The sequence below is a fragment of the Cydia splendana genome, chromosome 24, assembly GCF_910591565.1.
Source record: "Cydia splendana chromosome 24, ilCydSple1.2, whole genome shotgun sequence".
Lineage (NCBI taxonomy): Eukaryota > Metazoa > Arthropoda > Insecta > Lepidoptera > Tortricidae > Cydia > Cydia splendana.
In genome coordinates, this window is record NC_085983.1 from 11,658,439 (window position 1) to 11,682,299 (window position 23,861).

The window sequence follows — 23,861 nt, forward strand, 5'->3', positions numbered from 1 at the left end:
TGTAGTCAGGGTGACAACCAAATTTCGTTAATAATTATTTAGGTTAAGTTCAGAGCCATAATACTGATTGTATTCTCATTGCCGTAAGGAAACAAGGTTGATTTTAGTTTCTTTTTTTTTTATTAGTGAGTTTTCGTTGTCACCTGACGATTAAAGCATTTCTAAACAAATACACAAAATTAACATCTGTGGCCCTAGGGAATAAGGGTACAAGTCTCGGGCAGCGCAGTTGTAAAAGGGCGTAAATTCCACGTAACACATATGCCCTTTTACACCTAAGATGGCTGTAACCTAGGTACTGAAAATTGACGTCACATTTTACGATTCTTTATTCAAAGAAATAAGTATAAGTTTACAGCTACTAAGAAGACACTTATACTGTTAATACATACTATACATAGTCAGTATCATTAACATGTATACATTTTTCGAACTATCTCTAGGATCTTAAATTAGACATACGTATATTACGTATTACTAAGTTACATAGGTAGAGATGACTAATGTTTTTTATAGCCTTGGGTTAAAGTTAGCTGTATATTGTAGGTTAAGTTAGGTCAGATTATAAATTACATTTCCCCTGTCTCGCTGTCGCTGTTAGTGATATAATGATATTTTTAATAGGTATATAAATAATAGCCAAACACGGAAGGTAATGAAGCATATTACATACAAGCGGCATCTTTCGCTCAGGTCCATCTGGTGTAGAATATCAAAATGTCCATGGTACCAGTACCATCGCCCACCCTGTTAACTGTACATCGGTGGACTTTATGCCTTTTGTAATAAGGTCCACCGATGTACAGTTAGGAGTGTTGCTGTTTGTACCCAGAAAGTACAATTCTATAAAATGAGAAATTAAAATGTCTACAAAAACAAATAAGAAGGATCAATTTAGGGGAAAAACCATATTCATGTGAAATCTGTAAGAAACAGTTTGCGAAAACCTATTTTTAACAAATTCCTACAGTACAGTACATTGTTTCTTACAGATTTCACATGAATATGATTTCTCCCCTAAATGGATCTGATTTAGGGGAGAAATCTTTCTTTAATAGTATGCTAATAATAGTTGGGGAGCCGACGATGCTAAATGTGTGTTTACTCGAGCGTCGTACAGATCTATTGGAATCGAAATATTAGATGATAAGAAGAAAATAAACTTATATAAAGTTTTTTTTTCCGCGAGCCGGAAAGCGTCTACAATTTTTTATTTTATTTCGGGAGGTTGGTGGAGGGTTAAAAAATCGTTAAGCAGTTTGTGGGTTTGGCCGTTTTTGTCCACGTTAATGCTATATTTTTTCTATAACTTAATATAACACTTATTTGTAGGCATTTTCTTAATCTAACGAACACTAGTTTGACGCCTAATTTTTACATTGTAACCGTGCCGTGTTTAGGCTAAGCCGTGTAAGGAAATGCGTTCAAATAATTATCAGATTTAGTCATAGCACAATTATAGCGTTAATTTGGAGTAATAAGACCAAATCCACAATCTGCTTAACAATTTGTTGAACCACCCCACCAACCCCCCACCAACCAAGGGCTCAACATAGATGGCTAAAAGGGGTAAAGGTAGACTACACGGGGTAGCAAGATATCACTCATATCTTAATCTGACGCGCTCGAGTAAACACAAAAATCCCCTCTTGGGCTCCCCTACCATAAGCAATAATGTGTAACTCAACCCACATTAATTTTGCAATATGTGAACTCAAAAAATTGACGGTTAAACTTGAATTTTTATTTCAATATTAATGCGGGTATTAAATTTGTAAAATACCTACATGGACGGATCTATTTAGGGGAGAAACCATATTCATGTAAAATCTGTAAGAAACCTGTTTGGGAAAACACTTTTTAACAACTAATAGCCGTGTGGACCCGGCTCATGCCTATAATTAGAGATGGTTCGCGGGTATTTACCCAATTTACCCACCCAGGTAAATACCCATCTACCCGGTATTTACCTGTATCTACCCAAATTAACGGGTAGATTCATTTCTTGTTGCACATGTCGATTTCTATTAAAGTGGAGATATAAACCAAGTTAATGGTTGTAATTATTGTGTGTCATTTAAAATGATATGGTTTAGTGAAACCTGCAGTTGTAACTAAGGAAATTTTAGTACAATTTTGATAAATATTAAAAAAAGGCCGTCATAAGAGTATTTTTTTTAGATTTGAGTAATTTATCGTACTTATACGTGGATAATATACATTCCGACTTCGGTCGGCGGGGGGTGTGGTTGGGGGGAGGGGAGTAAAAGTGAACTTTTTCATATTTCTTAGAATCTGTCATTAATATCGAAAAGTGTTGTATGTACAAGCTAAAGAAGACATAATTTTTTACAAAAAAGGTTATATACAGTTTTGCCCTAAAACTAACTGTATTTGACTTATGAGCTTCCCAAGTTGTGATACTGCACAATTTTTTTTTATTATCATTCATAAGTAGTCTTTATTTTCATCTTTCTAATGTATATTAAAAGCATTTTAAAACATTTCCGGAAGCCAGGGAATGACTTTACACGATTTTCATAATTGGACTGATATGTTAAAATCGAACTTCACCTCATAGCAACCTTTTCGTAATTAGTTTGAACATACATTTTATGTAACATTATAAAAAAATACTTAAATTAATCTTATTTATACTCACATACCATTAAACACATCAAATTTAGAAGAAAAACGAAAATACCCGCGTATTTACCCGTGGGTAGGTAAAAATCGGGTATTTACTGGGTAAATACCCTAGAGCGGGTATTTACCCGGGTAGTTACCCATCTCTACCTATAATACATGGATGGACCTATTTAGTAGAGAAACCATATTCATGTGAAATCTGTATGAAACAGTTTGCGAAAACTTTTTTTAATGAAGTACCTATAATACATGGATGGACCCATTTTTGTTTTTATTTAGGAGAGAAACCATATTCATGTGAAATCTGTATGAAGCAGTTTGCGAACGTTTGCATTTTTTAGAGTTATCAGAAACATGAAGAAAAGACCTTGGACACAGTAATTCATTTATTTTTATTATCAGTCATCAAATGTAAATTCCAAGTATTGAGGACTTTCATCGTCATCCGTTTGTTCGTCATCTTCTTGTTCCTTCTCTCCCTTGCTGTTCTCTCGGTGGTGTTCAGGATTGTCACCGGCTGCCGTCCGTTCATGTAGTAGTTGCCTCTTCCTCTTCCCGCCGCGGTGCTTGAGCCTGGTGTGCGTGTAGAGCGCGGCGCGGTACGAGAAGGCGGCGGGGCAGGAGCCGCACGAGAACGGCCGGAGCCCGTAGTGCGTCAGCTGGTGCTCCTCTAATGACTTTTTGACCTGCACGCACAAAACACTCGTATATTTCATTTCCAATAATAGTAGAACAACGTTTTATAGTAGGTACATACGGGCCTTTAAATTTTAATTACTGCACTAGTGCGGTAAAGCGGAACCATATGTACTGTAAGTTTTACATCCCTAGGGCTGTAAAGTGTGAAATGACTCAGATTACATGTCATTGACAACATGATCTAAGGCTTTTTATATACTAGGGAGTGCTCCCGATATTGGTTTCCTATACAAATACAGTATCGAAACCGGGAATTCCCGGTTCTGGCCATACACACTCAGTACCGGGAGCATTCCCTATTATTTACCTAGCAGGTTCTTGGCATTGAATGTGTTAACTTGCGTCTGTCGCACGCGTATGGTTTCTCAAACAGAACTACAGAAATGACACTTCCTACAAAAGTTTGACAGCGATTCAGGTATGAATTATGCTGTCCCTTTCTAATGTATGGCACTATCCCTTTCGGCTATGAATGGTTGTCAAAATTCAAATCATTATCTTATCTGTGGTCGTGCACGCTAAGGGACGTCAAGTCGTGTCAAACTTAATCGCTCGGAGCAATGCCGAGCCGAACCGAGCCGAGAATGGCCGAAAGGAGGAGGGTCTCCCCACTGTCGTTACCTTGAAGGTCTTCCCGCAGAGGTCGCACACGTGCGTCTCCCTTGTCGCGGCCACCTTGTCGTGCGCGCGCGCCACGTGGCGCCGCAGCGACGTGAAGGCCCCGAACGACGACTCGCAGCGCGAGCACGAGTACTTTTTCTGAAACGACCGAACCCTTCCTTATACACGGTCACAGATTATATAATAGTTCTTACGAACAGATACTTATCTCTCAAAGGAAACGCAAATACCTACCGTTTTGATACCTACACAAAAATACAATGGAGTGACCTTCAGCGCGCCGCTCCCCGCACCGCGCGCACCGGCACAACGCGAGGGTTGCTGACGCTTAGAAATGATAAATAAATACCTACTTAAACAGCGGAGTGAAATAAAAGGAAATCTAAATCTTAAATTATACCTAATATTCCGTTTATGCGTTAGTGTTTGTGAAATACTCATTTTAAAAGGTCATATGTCCCTGCAGTAGCCGCAGTGTTTCCGCCGTTTTATTATATAATAAAGAAAAATAAAAGAGAATCCATGAATACAGGTTACATGAATTATAAGTTAACCAGAGGATAAATAATTACGTACTTTCCGGTGTAAAGTTAACTTACTGTCGTTAAAATAAACATTTACCAAAATAAATTATAAATTTGCTACCTATTTCAAGTATACATTTGTCGTAATAAACACAATGAAATTCAATAGTACCTACTCGTACGTAGCTTGTAACTATCGTAAAAATGTACAGTGCGGCGCGCGGTGACGTGCGAGCGTGAGCGCGTGTGGCAACCAACTGGCTTGCTTTTCTACCGTGAACGGTAACAGATCCGTAGGAATAAATCCGAGCTCGCGCGGAGAGTTCCATAGACCTGACACGGTGTCTTTGTAAAACTCCGTTAACTTCGGCGTATGGCTGAGTTGAGGTATTTAATGAAAGTAAATGGCATAGTTCTTGTTTCGTTAAATTATTTAAATGCTGAAAAATTGCGTTCTTGTATAGTTACCAGGCCTCGGTGTATCCAGTCGACGTGGTCGCGCATCCAGTGCTTGTAGCGGAACCTCTTCTTGCACACTTCACACTCGAACCTGAAATCATTACAAAAATAATTAAATGAATTAAGTTTACAACTACATACAATAATATACCGGTGGGGTCTCTTTGTTTCCCATAAAGTTTTAAGTATGTATTGTTTGTCATATTAACGTTAGTCATAAAACTGAAACCGTTAACTTTTCAGGATTTTCGTAAGGTTATTCTGTAGGTAGCTTAGGTTAGGTTTGTTTTATGGCAATCCTGAAAAGTTACGCGTTTCTGAGAAAATCCAATTATGACTAACGAAAATTCGGACAAACAATACATTATGACTTAAAACTATTTGGGAAACGATAGGACCCATACCTAGGTATATATCTATGTCCAGTTCTAGTTTATGTCGCAAATAATTGTATTAATAAGTGTTTGGCAAAAATCTTTTTTGATGCAAACTACAAACAGCAACACTCTTAACTGTCCATCGGTGGACCACATACCTTTGTAATAAGGTCTACGAACTGTCAGTTAACAGCGTGGCTGATGGTACTAGTTTCTATCGCTGACTCTAATTTTTTTTCCACAGACAACTAATACTCATCGAGACAATTGTAATAAACCAACACACAATTAGTTTACGTTGTTTCATCACAGAGTTCCCATGGCCACCTCCTGTCTCCATCATCAGAGCTCGATGTCATCATAATATTGCATTGTCACCCGATTTACATAATGTATGTTAAATTTCAGCTCAATCGGAAAACGGGAAGCAAAATTTGCACTAACTTACATACGGGGCAAGTTAAATAAAATAAATAAATATTATAAGGACATTCTCACACAAATTGACTAAGTCCCCCGGTAAGCTCAAGAAGGCTTGTGTTGTGGGTACTCAGAAAAGGATAAATATAATATACAAATACTTAAATACATAGAAAACATCGATGACTCAACACAAATAAATGCCCTTACTGGGATTCGAACCCAACACCATCGGCTTGACAGGCAGGGTCACTACCCACTAGGCCAGACCGGCCGTCAAAGCTTGTATAATATTAACTTGTAGAGGTCCCTGGAGGTGTGCTTGAGGGTCTGGAGGTGCGCCTTGTACTGCGCGCGGTTCGGGAAGTGCAGCGAGCACTCCGCGCAGTCCTGCGTCGGCGCGGGCCGAGGGAGGCCCTGCAACAGGACGGGGGCAACACATACACTTAGTTATTTAGTTATTATGATACAAGTGCGGATTTCACCAACAGACATATACACGGTATTCACGAGTAACCCTTTCACGATTAACGTGAAAGATTTTAACAGTGTATTTCTGATCATATTAAAAAAGACTAAAATGTCCTATATACTTTTCTGTAATTCGCCTAGTTTCAGAGTTAATACCAATTAAAAACAATCACAGGATTGTTATAATGAATTCGATAAGTAACTCATTCCAAAAAAGAATGTTTCAAAAACAAATGTTTGCCTAAAAGGCACTTAATAATAAACTTAATTTATAAAAAAAAATTAAAAAAAAAACCAAGTTTTTATTGATACATAGTGCAAAACGCCTTTTTAATGGCGATGTTGCCACTATGGGACGTAATCTAAATAAAATATCCTTATTGTCAAAAAGTGACAAGTAACACTTTACAAAAACTGGGTTTTACGAAAAAAAAATTAAGAAACCATTTTGAGTGACAAGTTTTACTAAGTATAACATTTAGGTACTTTGTATGTACAAATTAGGATAATTACATTTAAAAAATCAAAAAAATAAACAGCATCATCATCAGGATTTGAGAGCTATGCTCTTGTCGGTGGAGTACTCTTCGTTTTGCTGGGCCAGCCTTTTAAAAAAATAAACACTACAAAAACATATTTTTTAGCGAAATTGACCAAAACTCATACAACATTTTTTGCTTCTAATAACCTCAGGAATACGTGGTTAAAATCTGTCGGGTTTTACTAGCCCACGGACCCCACGGTGTATATTTTTTGCTCCTTATGACCTCAGCGAGCTATGAAGAGGGCTATGCTCGGAGTTTCTCTGCGTGATCGAATCAGAAATGAGGAGATCCGTAGACGAACTAAAGTCACCGACATAGCCCACCGGATTAGCAAGCTGAAGTGGCAATGGGCAGGCCACATTGCACGCAGAGAAGATGGCCAATGGGGTCGAAAAGTGCTCGAGTGGAGAACACGGACTAGCAAGCGCAGCGTAGGACGTCCACCCACAAGATGGACAGACGACCTTGTTAAGGTCGCCAGAAGTCGCTGGATGCGGGTCGCTTCCAACCGGTACGAATGGAGGTCCAAGGGGGAGGCCTATGTTCAGCAGTGGACGTCTTATGGCTGAGATGATGATGATGATGATGATGATGACCTCAGCAATGCGTGGTTAAAATCTGTCGGCTTACTCGAGCTGTATAATATTTACCTTTTTATGCGGACACTGGTGGTAATGGAGCACACCCGCGTTGCGGAACTGCTTGTGGCACAACTCGCACTTGACCGGATTTACCGCGGCGTGCAGTCTGCAATATTACAACAAAGATTAATAAGGATAGTTTATTTTCTAAAAAGTGTTACATAGTTACCAGGGGTCTTCGCACTAGGGTACACTTGTATCGAGGTTAAATTATTGTTATAGTTAGTATTACTGCAATGTTCTGCCGCCAGAGTGCAGCACTAGTGCACTCAGTAAACCATAGAGTAACTTATACATACTAGGCCTTAAACAGTTTTTTGACAAGTTTTCACTATGACATTGATGCATCAAGGCGGTTTGTTTACAGGTGGACTACCGCGAACCGCGACAATCGAAATTTCGTTATCTGCCTCTCTATCGATCGAGTAGGCAAGAGTAATAGAGACGCAGAAACCGAACTTTCTATTTTGGTGTTTCGCGGTAGGCCCTGTGATTGTGCTAGTGAAGTCCTCTATGCAGAGTTGTGTAATATTCCCTATTAACGAAAGACTCTCCGTGAGAGCTCGGAACCGGAATTGAAATACCTGTTAATATCGATCCAAAACCGTCATCATCATCTTCCTCGCGTTGTCCCGGCATTTTGCCACGGCTCATGGGAGCCTGGGGTCCGCTTCGCAACTAATCCCAAGAATTGGTGTAGGCACTAGTTTTTACAAAAGCGACTGCCATCTGACCTTCCAACCCAGAAGGTAAACTAGGCCTTATTGGGATTAGTCCGGTTTGCTCACGATGTTTTCCTTCACCGAAAAGCGACTGGTAAATATCAAATGATATTTCGTACATAAGTTCCGAAAAACTCATTGGTGCGAGCCGGGGTTTGAACCCGCGACCTCCGGATTGAAAGTCGCACGCTCTTACCGCTAGGCCACCAGCGCTTCCAAAGCCGTCATAATTGGGGCATTATCTATGATAAGGGACCTTATTGTCGATGGCGCTTACGCCGCACAGCGTCGCACGACATTGTATTTATATCGGAGCATCTTTAATAATGGCGTAAACGCCATCGACAATAAGGTCCCTTTTCATAGATAACGTCACATATTAACCGCGACCCAAGTTTTATAGTTGAGGATCGTTCTTACCTATTAAGTGGACATTCATAGAAAAACTTTCAGCTTTTATACTATGTATGACCTAAGTCTGGCCGTCGTGTCACGGGCTCTTGGGCTAGTATAGATGGTCAAGCAAATCTGTCAGTAGAAAAAGGCGCGAAATTCAAATTTTCTATGAGACGATATTTTTCAAATTTACCGCCTTTTTCTACTGACAAGATCAGCTTGACTAAGTATAACACTGGTACGTTTTGCCAGGGAGGTGTCACTACGCAGTTTAGGCACATTTGGGCGGCGCGCCGCCCGGGCAGGGAAGGCCTATGGCAGTGGGCGCCGCTCGACCGCACGATAGTCGTGTCACGTGGCGCTCGCGCAAAGAAGATTCACGTTTCGTGCGCGGTTATAAGTTTCAATTTTGTTGCAGGCGGCGAGTATAGGTATAATTCTATACCTAAATCTGACTTTTGTGAAGGAGTGAATTTTCTGTACGGTAGTTGTTGTTGTCTGTCCTAGGGCACCCCGGAGGTGCATAGGGCCTCCACAAGATCCTTCCACGCCTTCCTGTCTTGAGCAACCGTCTTGGCCTCGTTCCAGCTAAGTCCTACGGCTGTCAGCTCGTTCTCTACGCTGCGCCTCCAGGTGTGTACAGGGCGTTTGCGGGCTCGCTTCCCGCCCTGAGGCCGCCACTCGAACGCGATACTGGCGTTGTTCGTATCTCCTCTTCGCAGGGTATGACCGATCCATCTCCACTTCCGCAGCGCTACTTCTTGGACGATCGGAGGTTGTCGGCACATACTCCACAAATCCTCATTTCTTATAGTCTTCGGCCAGAATATGCGGAGGATCGACCGGAGGGACTTATTGACAAACACTTGTAGCTTGTGTGTCAGCCCTTTTGTCACTCTCCACGTCTCACAGCAGCACGGACTTGACGATGGATTCGAAGAGGGAAATTTTTACGCGGCGAGTGAGAACGTTTGAGTCCCAGACAGGCTTGAGTTGAGCAAATGCAGCTTTTGCCTTCTTGATTCTGCTCTCGACGTCTTCGTCTGCACCTCCCCGACATGTTAGTGTACTGCCGAGATATACAAACTTGGAGACTGATTCAAGGCGATCGTTTTTGAGCAATAAAGGATCCGTACAATCTGATTTTACTCGCATGTTGACAGTCTTCCGTCGGTTGATTCGCAGGCCCATGGCTTCAGCTTCCTCTTGAAGGCTCTCAAGTTACTGTACGGTAGTACTATTAGTTATTCTGTGGTTTTGCCCCCGACCACCCGGGCCATGGTAATGCGCCTCTGACTTACAGATAGTAATGTTGGCGAAGACTCCGGTTGTGGCACAGGAGCTTGTCACAGATGGCGCACTGCACGCGCGCCGACTTCTTACTCTCTCTGAAATAAGGAATCAATCAATCAATTAAAATTAAATTTAAGAGAGGCTCCCGCAAAATTGTAGTTTCTAATTTAAATTTTTGCACGTTTTAATTTTTTCATTGCATTTGTCCTTCACAAATGCAATGAAAAAATTCATACGGAAACTAGACTATATTTCTGAGGGCAGACTCTAAGCAAAATCTTAAAAGAATAAAGTTTGTTGAAAGAACAAAATCGCGAAATATGTCTATTTTTAATTTATTTTCAATTGTATATCGTTACCCTGCATTCCATAGCAGTTATAATTATATTATAATTAATTAGCTAGTGATTTAGCCGAGGGATTGGGCCAACGATTTTTTTTAAACACAAGTACACTTTCATAGTTATTAATATACAATACAATGCTATAGCACCTTTTCTTTTCCTTTTCCACAGCTTCATTTGCTTCTTTATCTGCATTATCGCTAGCTTCTGAAGCTATGTTTCCTTGTGTTTCCGCATGTGTTTCATCTGAAGCTACATTTGCTTCTATAATTTTATTTGCTCCTTCTGAAGCTACGTTAACTTCTTTAACTGCATTTGCGCTAGCTTTTAAAGCTGCTTTAGCTTGTTTGGCGGCGTACGCTCTAGCTATTATACCCACTTTTGCTGCTTTGGGTTCTTTTGGTGCTCTGTGTGCTTGTTTTAAAATTGCAGGCTTAACTTTCTTTTCAATGGACTGTGAAATAAAACAATTAAATATTTTTATAAAAAAAAACAGTAGGCAATACCAGTATTATAAAAAAAAAACAATTTACATTTTTAGTGTCAATTTCATTATTTTGGAGCATGTATCAAAATATTCGTTCACCTTGTAAAAACACATTTTAATAAATACTCACCTTATAAACGTGATTAGTTAGCAGGGTGCTCCTAATTGGTGTGTGAACCGCAATGTTCTGTACTCCGGTGACACACTCCGCTGTTGTCTTCGAGTCGCACTGCTCGGAGCGACTCAAGGAAGCGTTATCAAATTCAGATTCAGAGTCAAAATCAACATACTCTGATTTCAACTCTAGTTCAGGTTCAAATTCAGTTGTCTCGTATTCGGGTTGAAGTTCAAGCTTGAAATCAACGTCTAAATAGGGCTGCTCTGGTGTCGCGTGCGGCTCCGATTTGATAGGCCTGTCCTGTGCGTCCATTGACTCATGTAATTGAGTCTGGAAAATTACGGGTTTACTAATATGTGGCCGAAAATTGTATGGCAAATTATCACTACCCAAACTATTTTTCCCATAGTATCATTTGGCAAAACTATCAGATGGCAGACCAATGTTTCGCATATATAACATGTCGCAAATGATTATTTACAATATTATTGTATGGCAAAATATTTAGTTGGTCATGTTTCAAAATGTCTTTTATTGTTATGTCGAATGTATTGATAGGCATAAATTATTTTTCGCCTAATATTGTGAATAACCTACCTATCCCCGGGAGCAGTTTCGTTTTTAGGGTCATAAAAAAAAATAACCCTAACCTACCTATCTCTGGGAGCAGATTCGTTTTTAGGGTCACCAAAAAAAAAATAACCCTAACCTACCTATCTCTGGGAGCATAGTCTAATAAAACATGGTCTTCCATTCCCAGAGTGACACGGGCCTACGTCACAACAACATGGCCGCTATATATAGCGCTATCGCATATTATCATATAGCGCTGTCGCATGATGACGTAGGCCCGTGTCAGTTAGGTGACCTAGAAAAGACGGGAATGGAGTACCAGGCGGAGTATATTATTATACCATGTCTGGGAGCAGATTCGTTTTTAGGGTCACCAAAAAAAAAATAACCCTAACCTACCTATCTCTGGGAGCAGATTCGTTTTTAGGGTCATCAAAAAAAAAAATAACCCTAACCTACCTATATCTGGGAGCAGATTCGTTTTTAGGGTCACCAAAAAAAAATAACCCTAACCGACCAATCTCTGGGAGCAGTTTCGTATTTAGGGTCATTAAAAAAAAATAACCCTAACCTACCTACCTCTGGGAGCAGTTTCGTTTTACGGGTCATAAAAAAATGCTAAATATAGTTGTGATCCAATAAAAAGTATGCGAAATTTCAATTTGGGCAAACGTTATTTAACATTAAATAGTTAGGTATAATAAAACATTTGCTTAGTAACTATTTTTCTAAATAAATCGTGGTAAAATGAACATCTGCTAAATAAAATTGTGTTCAAATAAAAATTATGCTAAATAATAATATGCTAAGCATTGGTTTGCCAACTAAAAGTACTGCAATAAGTTGGTTGGGAAGTGAAATTAGGCGAAAAATATTTCGGCGAGATGGCAGTACACCAAAATTACGTAATCTGATTAATGAAGTAATTGGTCACGGAGGAATCACCATTATACATGTACTTAGATATATTCAATACCAAAGGAATCAATTACGCAAGTAATCAGCGGGATTAATTACAGTAATTTAGATTACCAAAGGAATCGATTACTAAGGAATCATGATTACTGTAATGTAACTCCAAAAGTAATTGATTACGCCCAACCCATCTGTGCGAGGGGGTTCGCTGGATTTTTTTTAAAGAGCTTACAGGTGCCTAGTGTTAGACCAAGCTAACTCTGCAGTGCAATAATTTGACAACCACTTAAATATGTATTATGTATATATGGAATATTTTTTAGCTATCACAAAGATATGTTCATAACAGAGGGCCTACCGCGAATACCAAAGTTTGCAAATCTCTTTTACTATACTTAAGGTGTATTAGAGTGACAGAGAAAGATACATGTTTAGAAAATATAATATTAGTTTAGACCAGCAGTCGGCAACCAGCGGCCCGCGAACCTCTCACTTGCGACCCGCGAGCCTCCCTGGCTATTTTGTATCTAATATTGACAAATGACAATGTCTGATAAAGTCATAAATTAACAAAGTGCGGCCCGCGTCCACTTCGTTAACTGCTATGTGGCCCTTGGCTGCTAAAAGGTTGCCAACCGCTGGTTTAGACCAAGGTTCTACACACGTTATGGCCTTTGTTCGAAATAAATAAATTATTTTAGACCTTAGAAATAAATTTAAACTGGTAAAATTTAGTGCCTCGGGCGAGACCTGAACTCGCGACACTAAACCACTAAAGCCTATGCTCTGTCAATTGAGCTACCGAGACTTGACCCGGGGACAGCGAATATTCCGGCACTGCACAGCAGTAGGTACAGTAGAGTGACTGCTGTAGACTTGATAGTTATTGGCCGCTCTTAACAATAAGGCTTCAATTGGCTTGTTTCTCTCTGATTTGTTAGGAGTGGCCAATTACTATATATATATATATATAGTTTAGCTAGGGTGACTGCTATAGTTTTATTAGCTTCTATAGTTATAGTGATTGTATTATTAGATATATATATATATATATATATATATATATATATATATATATATATATATCTATAATCTATAGAATCTATAGAAGCTAATAAAACTATAGCAGTCACCCTAGCTATAATATTTTACAAACTCGAAGGGTAGGATGACACCTGTCATTTCAATACAATTTTGCGAGATTTGGCGTTTTTAGGTCATAAACATAAGGAGATGACACATCTCTTTGAGTTTGAAAAATAATATATTATGTAGTAGATTTTACAAAAATATTTCTTAAAAGAGACAGAGACAGAGAGAGACAGAGAGAACTAATAGCAAAAACTCACGTGACTGGCTGGTTCTTCCATTTCCGGTTCTTTTATAACTGTCTCCACAACAGATATTGGATTCACAAGCTGAAACAAGTAGTGAATATAGGTAGGTAATACAGTCGGTACATATGGTGCTACATTCCCGCACTAGTGCAGGGATGAGCACTTTTCGTGCCCGTGTCGAAAGTTTAATAAAGGGTTATACGTATTGTAAAACGTTGTACCATACACATGCGAATAGGTAATTTGCAACTCATGTCGATTTAAAAACACTTTCGTTCGTGTCTTAATTTATCACCACTGGTTGCGAATTACCTACTTTCCGCACTTGTATCGTAAATAACTATTATTGCTCCAATAACCAACAATACATTTTACAAGTAAAATTACAATGACATTTTAAAAGACAATTATAACCTACCTACAGCCCAAATAAAATAAAATGGGGCATTATCTATGAAAAGGGAGGCTGTGGGGCTTACGTCGCACAGCGTCGTGGCATTGTATTTATATCGGAGCAACGTTAATAATAGCGTAAGCGCTATCGACTATAAGGTCCCTTTTCATGGATAACGTCACAAATGAAGTTTTAACTTACTAGTTTCCGGCCATCTTCCATTTGTATAAGTGTTTTTATTTTCTGATCCTGTTCCGTTGCGTTGTTCGCTTTAGAGAGCACAGACTTGAGTATGGTGAGGCCGTACACCGCCATCTTCTGGAACTGCTGTACGGAGTGCAGCTTCTCCTGACACTCCGCGCACACCAACATTTCGCAAGCTCTAAGGTCAACCTGAAAATGTCATTCTTTATGTGTTACCATTTCCCATTCTTTGTATACCGTCCTAGGCCATTCTCTCTCTTTCTCAATATCTGAAAACACCTCTATTGTCAAGGCGTTAGAGTGAGTGTTCAGATATTTTTGAGCATCTAGGCCGCTCTGATATAATTATCTGATGGCGACTGTACCAAAATATAGGTAGTAAGGTTAGCCGACTGAACAATACGAAAAGCTGTGTTCTAGACATGCGGTGGGTAATTATATCTTAAAATACACTGCTACAGGATCTGAATTCAATACCTACTTCCAGTCTTCCAATGACATTTGACATAATTTATTTTTTTTTGTCGCCATTTTGATATTTTTTTTACAGGCAATCTGCAGGTAAACATTGTAAAATCGTAGTTATGTACGCAAGGGCATCCGCTAAAGTTCGTTTTATTTAGCATTAGAAAAAAGGTAAACAATCTTGACCTGCTTTTTAATTAAAAAAACACTTTTTTTAAATAAGTCAAGGCAAATATGTAACAATTATGAATCTAACACGATCATTTATCTTCTGCTTTCATAAGTAATAGTTATTCATTTTTAAAAAGCGTTTTTCAATTAAAAGACATGTTCGCTTACCTTCTAATGCTAAAAAAACGAACTATAGCTGGCGCAGTTGCAGGGAGCGGGTGAACGGGTTAACGAAAAATAGTATGAGCGACGCTATCAGAGGGCCTACGCGAAGACCAAGTTTACAAATTGCGGGCATCTTTCTCTTTTACTTTGCTTTTACTCTAATTGTCGAACTTCGGTGTTCGCGGTAGGCTTTCTGGCGCGGACGCCCTAAAACAAATGAAACATACGATGGTAATAGCTGGAGATACAATAGCGTCGAGTAGCTGCCTATGCTCCGTGCCCAGCGGCGTCAGCGGCGGCCTACGGAGTGTGCAAATCACACAAATGCACGTCATCTTGCATATGAATTATTGTGAACAGAAATACGTTATTAATGTTTTAAGCCAAAAAGAATTCCGCTTCAAGATAAACGCATAAATATGTAGAAATAGCACAACGAGCTGTGAGAGCTGTCATCACACTGACAGTGACCAAAGAGAATATAATCACTACGTTTTAAGAGACGGGACTTCCATACTAGCGATTTGATTAGTTAGTTAGTGTGTATGTTTGGTCACAGATTAATAAATAGTTACTACGTAACAGATACTTCATTCCCAAACAAAAGCAAAAATACCTACGCTATAATAGCCTACAAAACCTTAATAATAATACCTGCTGCTCAGGACAAGAAAATATGTACCATAAGTACGCGCACAAAGAGTCGAGACTGTGTTGCCCGCCGTTCGAGTCACGTGTGCCAACGCGTCTTCGTAAGAATGCGCTAGGGTTGTAGCTACCCTACCTATGATGATTATTGTAATAAAACGAATGTTGCGAATCAAATATGTTTTAGTTTTAATATAATGATTTATAATTTTTTCACTTCTCGGAATTCTCTGTTATTAAAATTTTATAGTTGAAAATATGTATCCTAAATCGCGTAAATAATTTTAATAAAAATCCAGGAGCAAAGCAACGGACAATCAACGGTTTTTAAAAGTTGTAATACGGTGCTACCAGGCCGATTCATTATTACGTCGTCAAAATTATTTAAAAATACTTTTTCTAACCCTTCAATATAATTATTAAACGTTTCAGGTGGGACCTTTAAAAAGATGAATTTTTATTATAGGCCTTTTCCTTTGTTTTTTTGACTTTTTCACCCATCTACTGCACAATAATTACGTGGTTTCGGCATTTCGAAGCATAAGCGCGGGAAACGCGCGGTGCAATGCGGTGCGAGCGCTGAGGCGGGCGTTCGGCGGCCCTCTGTCGGTTGTATCGTCGACGATACGCCGAGCGGTAGGCATATAGCGCGTGGCCTTGAGCGTGTGACGGAGGCCTGGTTTGGTGTTCCAATCATTACCAACATGTATGACAAATAACTGTCAAAGAACAATAGTACCAACATAACAGACTTAAATAGTGTAGTATGCCACACGCTTGCGTATTTTATCGATATCGATAAATTGGGGAGGGTCGAAACATGGGCCCCTGTCAGCAAATTTCGTACTAGAAATCAGGTTAGAATCGAGTCAACATTTAAGTCGTATGTTATATATAGTGTGGACTTTTAGTGGACTAATACATGGTTGGACTTAAATGTGAACACGATTTTTCTTTGTTAAAACTAAAATATGTAAAATGATTTTTTTTAATAATTTAATATAATTAATTTAAAATACATACCGACGGTCCGACGGTCCACAGGTAACAGAGGAAAATGTGTGTTCACCTGATTAAATGATTTTTTTTCTATATATAATTCTTGAATAATAAAATTAAATCTTCCTTAACAACTTATTTGCGCCACTGCCTGCATCTGAAAACATTTAATAATTAAAACAGAGACACATACTCTTTCTTATATTTTAGGTTAAAATATTAAATAATAGAGAATATCACGCAAAACTCTGCTTAGGTAGCGCCACTACCACTATCTGTCACAATCTGGGGGTCTACCGCGAAACAAGAAAATCGAAATTCCGTTCTCTAACCTCTCTATCACTCTTGCATATTCGAGCGATAAAAAGGCACTAAACTTCGATTTTCGCGTTTACCAGTACTTAGGACCTTGTTAACAAACCGCCTTGATGCATCAATGTCATAATAATTTATAGTCTGTGAAAATTTGTCAAAAAACAGTTTAAGGCAGAGTATGTATAAGTTAGTCTATGAATTTACTGGAGTCGGTAGTACTGCTCTCTGGCGGCAGAACATTGCAGTAATATCCCCTATTACTAGATTCCAAAAATATATAATATAATGTCCATTCCATTGATGCACAGATGATAAATAATTTTCCACTAAAAATATTCGGAGAAATAATTATAGTCATGTTGTATACCAGGAAATTCACTCATTTTATTTTGTTTACATTGATAAAAAATTAGGCTGCCGTCGATATCTGTAGTACATCACTAGTTCACAATGAAAGTGGATATGAAATATCTAATTTTCGATATGTTTATAGCCTGCTACACCAAAATACGGCTAAAAGTATCTAAAGCAATACTTACCGGTGTTCATCTAATGGAAATTTCGCCATAAACTTCCTTTTTTGCGATTTTCGCGAGCGTATCAATTGCCACATATTTCGTACTGAAAAAACTTAGTTTTCGGTGGCATTCAAACAAAATCTATTGACTCACTGTATGTTCTTATCACGTTTGACTGTTTTGGAAAATAACGAAGTCTTTTAAAAAAGAAATTGCAAGAAATACGTAAGTAAAACCTACGAACCGCCATGACAAGCAACAAAGCAATGTGGCTGACAGTTGACTTGACAGATAAATAGCACTGACGTTTTATTTTGTTTTTTTGGCTATGGCTAGGTCACTGAAGTCCATACAAAACCTTTTTTTGTTCCTAGTTGCGTCAGCCTGACAGTGACCGACAAAGGCATGACAAAGGAACAAATGCTTTTTTTTCGTCCATCAGGACAGGCTAAAGCTCTAAGCCATACTGCCTTGTCATAAGTAGATTTTTTGTCTTTCAGTAAGTTCAATCCGGTAAACATCTTCAGTAAATACTATTCATATTAGGTCAATTCCGATAGTAATGTCTTCAGTAGTCTTCATTTTCATAATACTTTATGTAAAAGCGTCTCTTCCAGTTATTTGGTCATATCCATTAAACATCCATTCTCATTCTGTTTTTGAGGATCTTGTAAGGCGATAGCTGGACGTTACAAGGACCCGCGTGGGCTACCCGGCGTTGACGCCAGAATGGTGGTTAAACGCGTTTCATGATCAATTTCTCGTTATCTGCACACTTCCACATTAATTTACTGCATAATACGCTATCAATATTACACTTTAAACAACATTAATGAGCAAAAACAAAGAAATGAATCACGAGGCGACGCCTCCAATATGGCGGTCGACGAATCGCCTCGGAACAAATGCGTTCGAATGGTTCGAATATGGTTCGGAGAGCACGGCGCGCTCATTCTTTCTTCCGTGGGTTCGGATATGCCGCAATGTATCACGATCCGCAAGCAATTATTATTATTATTCATGATCACGTGACCGACGTCACTACTGTCAGACGTACTTTACTATCGCTCCGTGAAATAGCGTTAAAACTTAGTATAAAGTTGATCTATACACTCGAACGGTATATTATTAAGTGGCTAGCATCAGTGATTAACGGAATAAATAGTGTTTAGTGCTAAAACATTGACGTATAAATAAATAATTAAAGTTAAACATCGCCTTCACCGGGCTTAACAAACTCTGATTGTGCGGGTCAGCTGACAGGCTGTCAACGAATCAGCTGTTAGCATTTGCGTGTGCGCAATAGCACGGTGTCAGGGACAGTAATCGAAAAATAGACTTTATTACCAACGCATATAGAACACTTTGCAATGGCGACCTGTGCTGGATGTTTAAATACAGTCAACGATAACACATTTTTAAACTGCTTTAACTGTCGGAGATCCTACTGTCTTTTGTGCGCGAATGTTTCCCCAGATTATATACAAATAGTTACGGACCAAAATTACACATGGAAGTGTGTAGAATGTAAAAGTGCTGAACCCAGGTCGGACAATACATATACACCGGTGCGGGGCGCAAACGATAATGTAACTACTCAGCGTGGTGCCGCCCGCCCTCGGGCCGCGGTGGCCCACGAGCCCGACAACTCGACCATGGATATGTCGTTCATGGACAGTCACCAATTGAACGATACCACCAGGTTTGACGCGTCAATAAACACTGCATGTTTTACCGGTGTTCAGCAATTAGTGGCGGAATTTCGTTTACTTCGCGAGGAAATGCGGACGATGAATAGCAATATTCTGGCTCTTCGTACAACAATAACCGGCTTATCGTCAAGGATGGACAGCTGTGATAGCCGGGTGGATAATCTGTGCGCCCGGGTGGAAGCTCTGGAGTCCAAGACCGTACATCCTAACGGGCATAATAGTACTGAGGCTTCTATGTTGGAAACCATTGCTCAACTTAAAGAGGATTTAAATGACCGCGACCAGGACATGCTATACAACGACATTGAGATTTCTAGTGTGCCTGAACATACGGGAGAAAATACTACTCACATAGTCACTACTTTAGGGCAGAAACTCGGTGTTACGCTGTCTGAACACGACATCGTTGACGCTTCTCGTGTGGGTCGTGCGCCGCTGTTAGGCGGGGGCGTCCAGGGCCCGCCGTCCCGCCCGCGGCTGCTGGTGGTGCGTCTGGCGCGCCGCGCTGTGCGCGACCAGCTGCTGCAGGCGGCGAGGGTACGCCGCGGGGCAACAACGGAGGGCACCGGGCTCCCGGGGCCCAGTTGCCGCTTCTATGTCAACGAGCGGCTGACCCCCTTCAATCGACGGCTATTTCAAAGGGCACGGCAGCAGAAGGAGCATCACGGCTGGCGATATGCGTGGACGCGGGATGGCAGGATCTATCTGCGCCAACGGCCGGGTACAGATTCTCCGAGGCATCGTATAAGGACAGAAATGGACTTAATTCGTGTTTTTGGCTCTCTTGATGTTTGTTCTCAGTCATAAATATCTTTTAGGTTCTCACGATGTTTTAAAAGTAAAAGCCGGATCAATTGAAGTAGTCACAAAACTGTTGTTTTCTGTACTTTTTATCCTTAGTCCACAAGTCCGTGCATACTATTTTTGTTGGTTCTGTAATCTTTTACTTTGCTTTTCGCTGGCGTGCATTGCAACAACAACAAATATGATAGTCTTATATATACATTTGCATGTAATTTATTTGTACGTTACACTTATAAACACTTTTCACTCAACGAAACACACATATAACCTCAAAACAAAACATTTCACCACATTATTTTCTTTCAAATATGCAACGAAACCGGGTTGTGACGCCATTGCAATACTTTGCATCTTGTTGAGTGTATGCATGTGTGCATATACTCAAAACTATGTTTTGTCCCGTGATCGAGTCTAAAACTAAATTGCTTAAATTAGCTCTTTATAACCCGGGTTCGTTGGCAACAGGACATGACGATTTTCTAGTTGCGATGAGTAATTTTGATGCTGATATAGTTGCAATTTGCGAGACGTGGATCAGGCAGGGACAAGAACAACGCGCACCGCGTGTCCCCGGATATAAATTTATAAACGCTCCGCGACCCACTTCGATGCGCGGTGGCCGCGGTGGCGGGGTAGGTTTTTATGTTAAAACTACGGTGCGCGCGCGCCGATCTACCCACCCTGTTGCAAATATAGAACAACTCTGGCTATCTGTTTCTCTTAACCGCCGCAGTTATATAATAGGTACAGCTTATCGTCCTAACTGGATTAACGTTGACACATTTTTTGATGCCCTTACCGAATCTGTAACATTCTTCTCTAAGCACGACTTTGTTGTTTTACTTGGGGATTTTAATATTAATGTGCTAGATACAATGAACAGTAATACTTCAAAGTTAACGTGCTTTCTTAGCTACTTAGGGTTGGAGCAGGTGGTAACGGTACCTACTCACTTTTCTGTGGACAACGAGACGCTCCTCGATGTTATTTGTACCAACGCGCCTGTGACCGATGTATGCGTCTCTAACATAACTGGTTCTCTCGGTCATGCTATGGTAACAATTACCTTGCCAATAAAACGACCCAAGATAGTGCCGAAAACAATTACTTATAGGCCAATTAAGAACATTGACATGGCGAAGTTTGATAGGGATCTACAGACCATAAACTGGGAAATAGTGTTAAAAATTGATTCCGTAGAAGGCATGGTTGAGACTTTTAATTTGTTATTATTGACTTTATTTGACATATATGCTCCTAATAAATCTATCACAATCAGGCCTAACACCAATTTACCGTGGATCACTGACACTATCAAAATCATGATAGAAAAGCGTAATGAGGCTCACTTTGCATACCGTAAGTCTAAATCGGAAATCCATAAGCAATGCTATAGTGAATTAAAGAAACTTGTAACTCAAAGTATATTTAATGAAAAACAAGCCTATTACAATCACCATATCAATTCTTATTACAAAAATTCCAAGTCACTCTGGAAAAACCTTAAAAAAACTGTTTTGACAGATTTTAACAGTCGAGATAATAGTCTTCCTTGTAATTTCAATGACCCAAATGTGATCAATGACAATTTTCTAAATGTTCCTGGGAATGACAAGGTTGCGTTTTACACCCAGTTATTCTTTGAAACTCGGCGCTATGGTCATACTTTGTTTAACTTGGAACCAGTGAATGAGAACGAAGTAGGGAAATATATACGGTCCATTACTACCAATTCAGTTGGTGTAGATGCAATTAGTCGAGATATGGTGCTACTCACCCTTCCGCGCACCTTGCAAGTGATTACGGCAATCATTAATCGGTCTATACTGACAGGCGAGGTGCCTGCTTTGTGGAAATCTGCCTTAGTTACACCTATACCTAAAATGGATAACGCTCGAGAACTCAATGACCTTAGACCTATAAGTATATTGCCTTTCCTCTCAAAGATACTGGAAAAAGCCGTTTATGACCAGTTATATAAATATGTAGAGGGTAACAATATTCTGCCTCAATTACAGTCAGGTTTTCGCAAAGGTATGGGGACTGTGACTGCCTTGACAGACGTTGTGGATAATATTATTACAGAACAAGACTCAGGGAAAGGGACTTGTTTAGTGCTATTGGATTTTTCTCGTGCTTTCGACTGCATAAATATTGATTTAATGCTTTCAAAATTAAAATATTATGGCGTAGATACAAAGTCACTGTCGTGGTTCAAAAGTTACCTCGATGGGCGTACTCAGTCAGTCAAAATATGTAAAGAAGAGGGCACTTTTTTGGTATCTGATGCTAGACCGGTAACTCGTGGTGTCCCTCAAGGCTCGATACTTGGTCCTTTATTGTTCATAATTTATAGCGCCGATATAACTAATGTTATCAAGCACTGCAAATATCATTTATACGCAGATGACGTTCAATTGTATTACTCAGATCGCTGTAATGACTTTGCCAATTCAATCTTTAAAATTAAAGAAGACCTCGAAAACATATCATCCTGGGCTGAAAGAAACTGTTTGTTATTAAATCCTCTTAAAACGAAGTACATGATTATGGGCACCAAAACACAGATTACTCGTATTCTGGACTGTGATCCTCAATTAAGCATCAGAGGCTCTGCAATCGATCGCGTAGAAGAGGCTAGAAACTTAGGCGTAGTGCTTGATAGTCAGTTGAGGTTTGAGAAACACGTAGGTGAACTGGTGAGGTCATGTTTCTTTCGCCTAAAGGTTTTATACCAGATCCGAAATCTTTTGAGTGAGAACGTCCGCATTACTTTATGTGAATCGCTGATTCTTTCAAAATTGAATTATGGTGATATAGTTTATGGACCACGCCTGCAACATAAAACTCGTCGCTTAATACAAAGAGTACAAAATGCGTGTTACAGATTTTGTTACTCAATACCCCCTAGAAGCCACATTACCCCGTATTTGAACAAATCGTCCATGCTTAATATGTCTTCTCGGCGACATCTACATCTTGCATGTCTCCTCTTTGGCGTCTTAAACAATAAAACTCCGGAATATCTCTTTTCCAAAATTAATTTTTCAACATTTCACAACCGTCATGGCACTAGGTCAACTCGGCGTTGTCTCTTAGAAATGTACCCTCATAGAACGATTGCATTTACCGGTTGTTTCCGATATCTCGCGACCAAATGCTGGAATGATATCCCTCCACCTGTAAGAAAGCTCAAAAATAAACTAACTTTTAAACACCAGTTTAAAAAGATACTGCTTGAAAAACAAAAAACAGGGATACCATATGGCTTTTTGGTTGCGGATTTCAGGATCTAATCGGTAATTCGGAGGATTTCCAGGAGAACTAGAACCAAACCCTATGCACTTACTCACTTTTATTTTATTTTATGGCCACTAAATATTCTTATTTCTGTTTTATTTATGTATTTTTATTTCGGAACATTTTAACACCATTTAACTACACACTTTTTTACCATCATATTTACCCAACTGTAACGTGATCTGGGTTCCGGCAGAATATCAGTGCTTTGCTCAAAAGAGCGAAGCGTATAGCTGAGTCGGAACCCTTTTGTTTTTGCTGCAATGCACACAGTGTACAGCAAGTAAATCCATCTTTTCGTGTTTAAGTATTTTTTTTATTGTTAATTAAACTCTGTACATATTTTTAGTTTTGTTCTGTTTGTAATGCACCTATTTGTAAATTGTGTGTTTTTGCAGCATCCAAATAAACGTTTTATCTATCTATCTATCTATCTAATTAGGCTCCATTAGCACGAGCGCTATTTCAACGCGCGTTAAAAAGCGCTAAATCTGTCCGCACGCTAAATTCGATTTAACTACCAAGTCGTAAAGTCGAAAATCTAACAACGCTTGATAAAAAGCGCCACCGCCATC

At 39.5% G+C, this 23,861-nt stretch overlaps 2 protein-coding genes across 2 annotated transcripts; one reads left to right on the plus strand and one right to left on the minus strand.

Moving 5' to 3' along the window:
• Nucleotides 1-3,047: 3,047 nt before the first annotated feature.
• On the minus strand, nucleotides 3,048-15,425 carry LOC134802184 (zinc finger protein 652-like). Its single transcript, XM_063774779.1, has 11 exons — nucleotides 15,218-15,425; nucleotides 14,187-14,378; nucleotides 13,604-13,672; nucleotides 10,779-11,096; nucleotides 10,311-10,615; nucleotides 9,826-9,912; nucleotides 7,416-7,512; nucleotides 6,048-6,166; nucleotides 4,962-5,043; nucleotides 3,970-4,107; nucleotides 3,048-3,335 (listed from the first exon to the last, which is right to left on the minus strand). Exons 1-11 carry the CDS (start codon nucleotides 15,323-15,325, stop codon nucleotides 3,048-3,050), a joined length of 1,803 nt encoding a protein of 600 aa, XP_063630849.1. The 5' UTR covers nucleotides 15,326-15,425.
• A 3,700-nt stretch (nucleotides 15,426-19,125) lies between these two features.
• LOC134802185 (uncharacterized) lies at nucleotides 19,126-19,989 on the plus strand. Its single transcript, XM_063774780.1, has one exon. It carries the CDS (start codon nucleotides 19,126-19,128, stop codon nucleotides 19,987-19,989), a length of 864 nt encoding a protein of 287 aa, XP_063630850.1.
• Nucleotides 19,990-23,861: the final 3,872 nt, after the last annotated feature.

Coding starts and splice junctions, on each gene's coding strand:
- LOC134802184 (XM_063774779.1), bottom strand. CDS start 15,325: ATGACGTGCATTTGTGTGATTTGCACACTCCGTAGGCCGCCGCTGACG. Junction 11,097..13,603: donor TGGAAGAACCAGCCAGTCAC/GTGAGTTTTTGC, acceptor GTAATTTTCCAG/ACTCAATTACATGAGTCAAT. Junction 9,913..10,310: donor GTGGAAAAGGAAAAGAAAAG/GTGCTATAGCAT, acceptor TCCTTATTTCAG/AGAGAGTAAGAAGTCGGCGC.
- LOC134802185 (XM_063774780.1), top strand. CDS start 19,126: ATGGATATGTCGTTCATGGACAGTCACCAATTGAACGATACCACCAGG.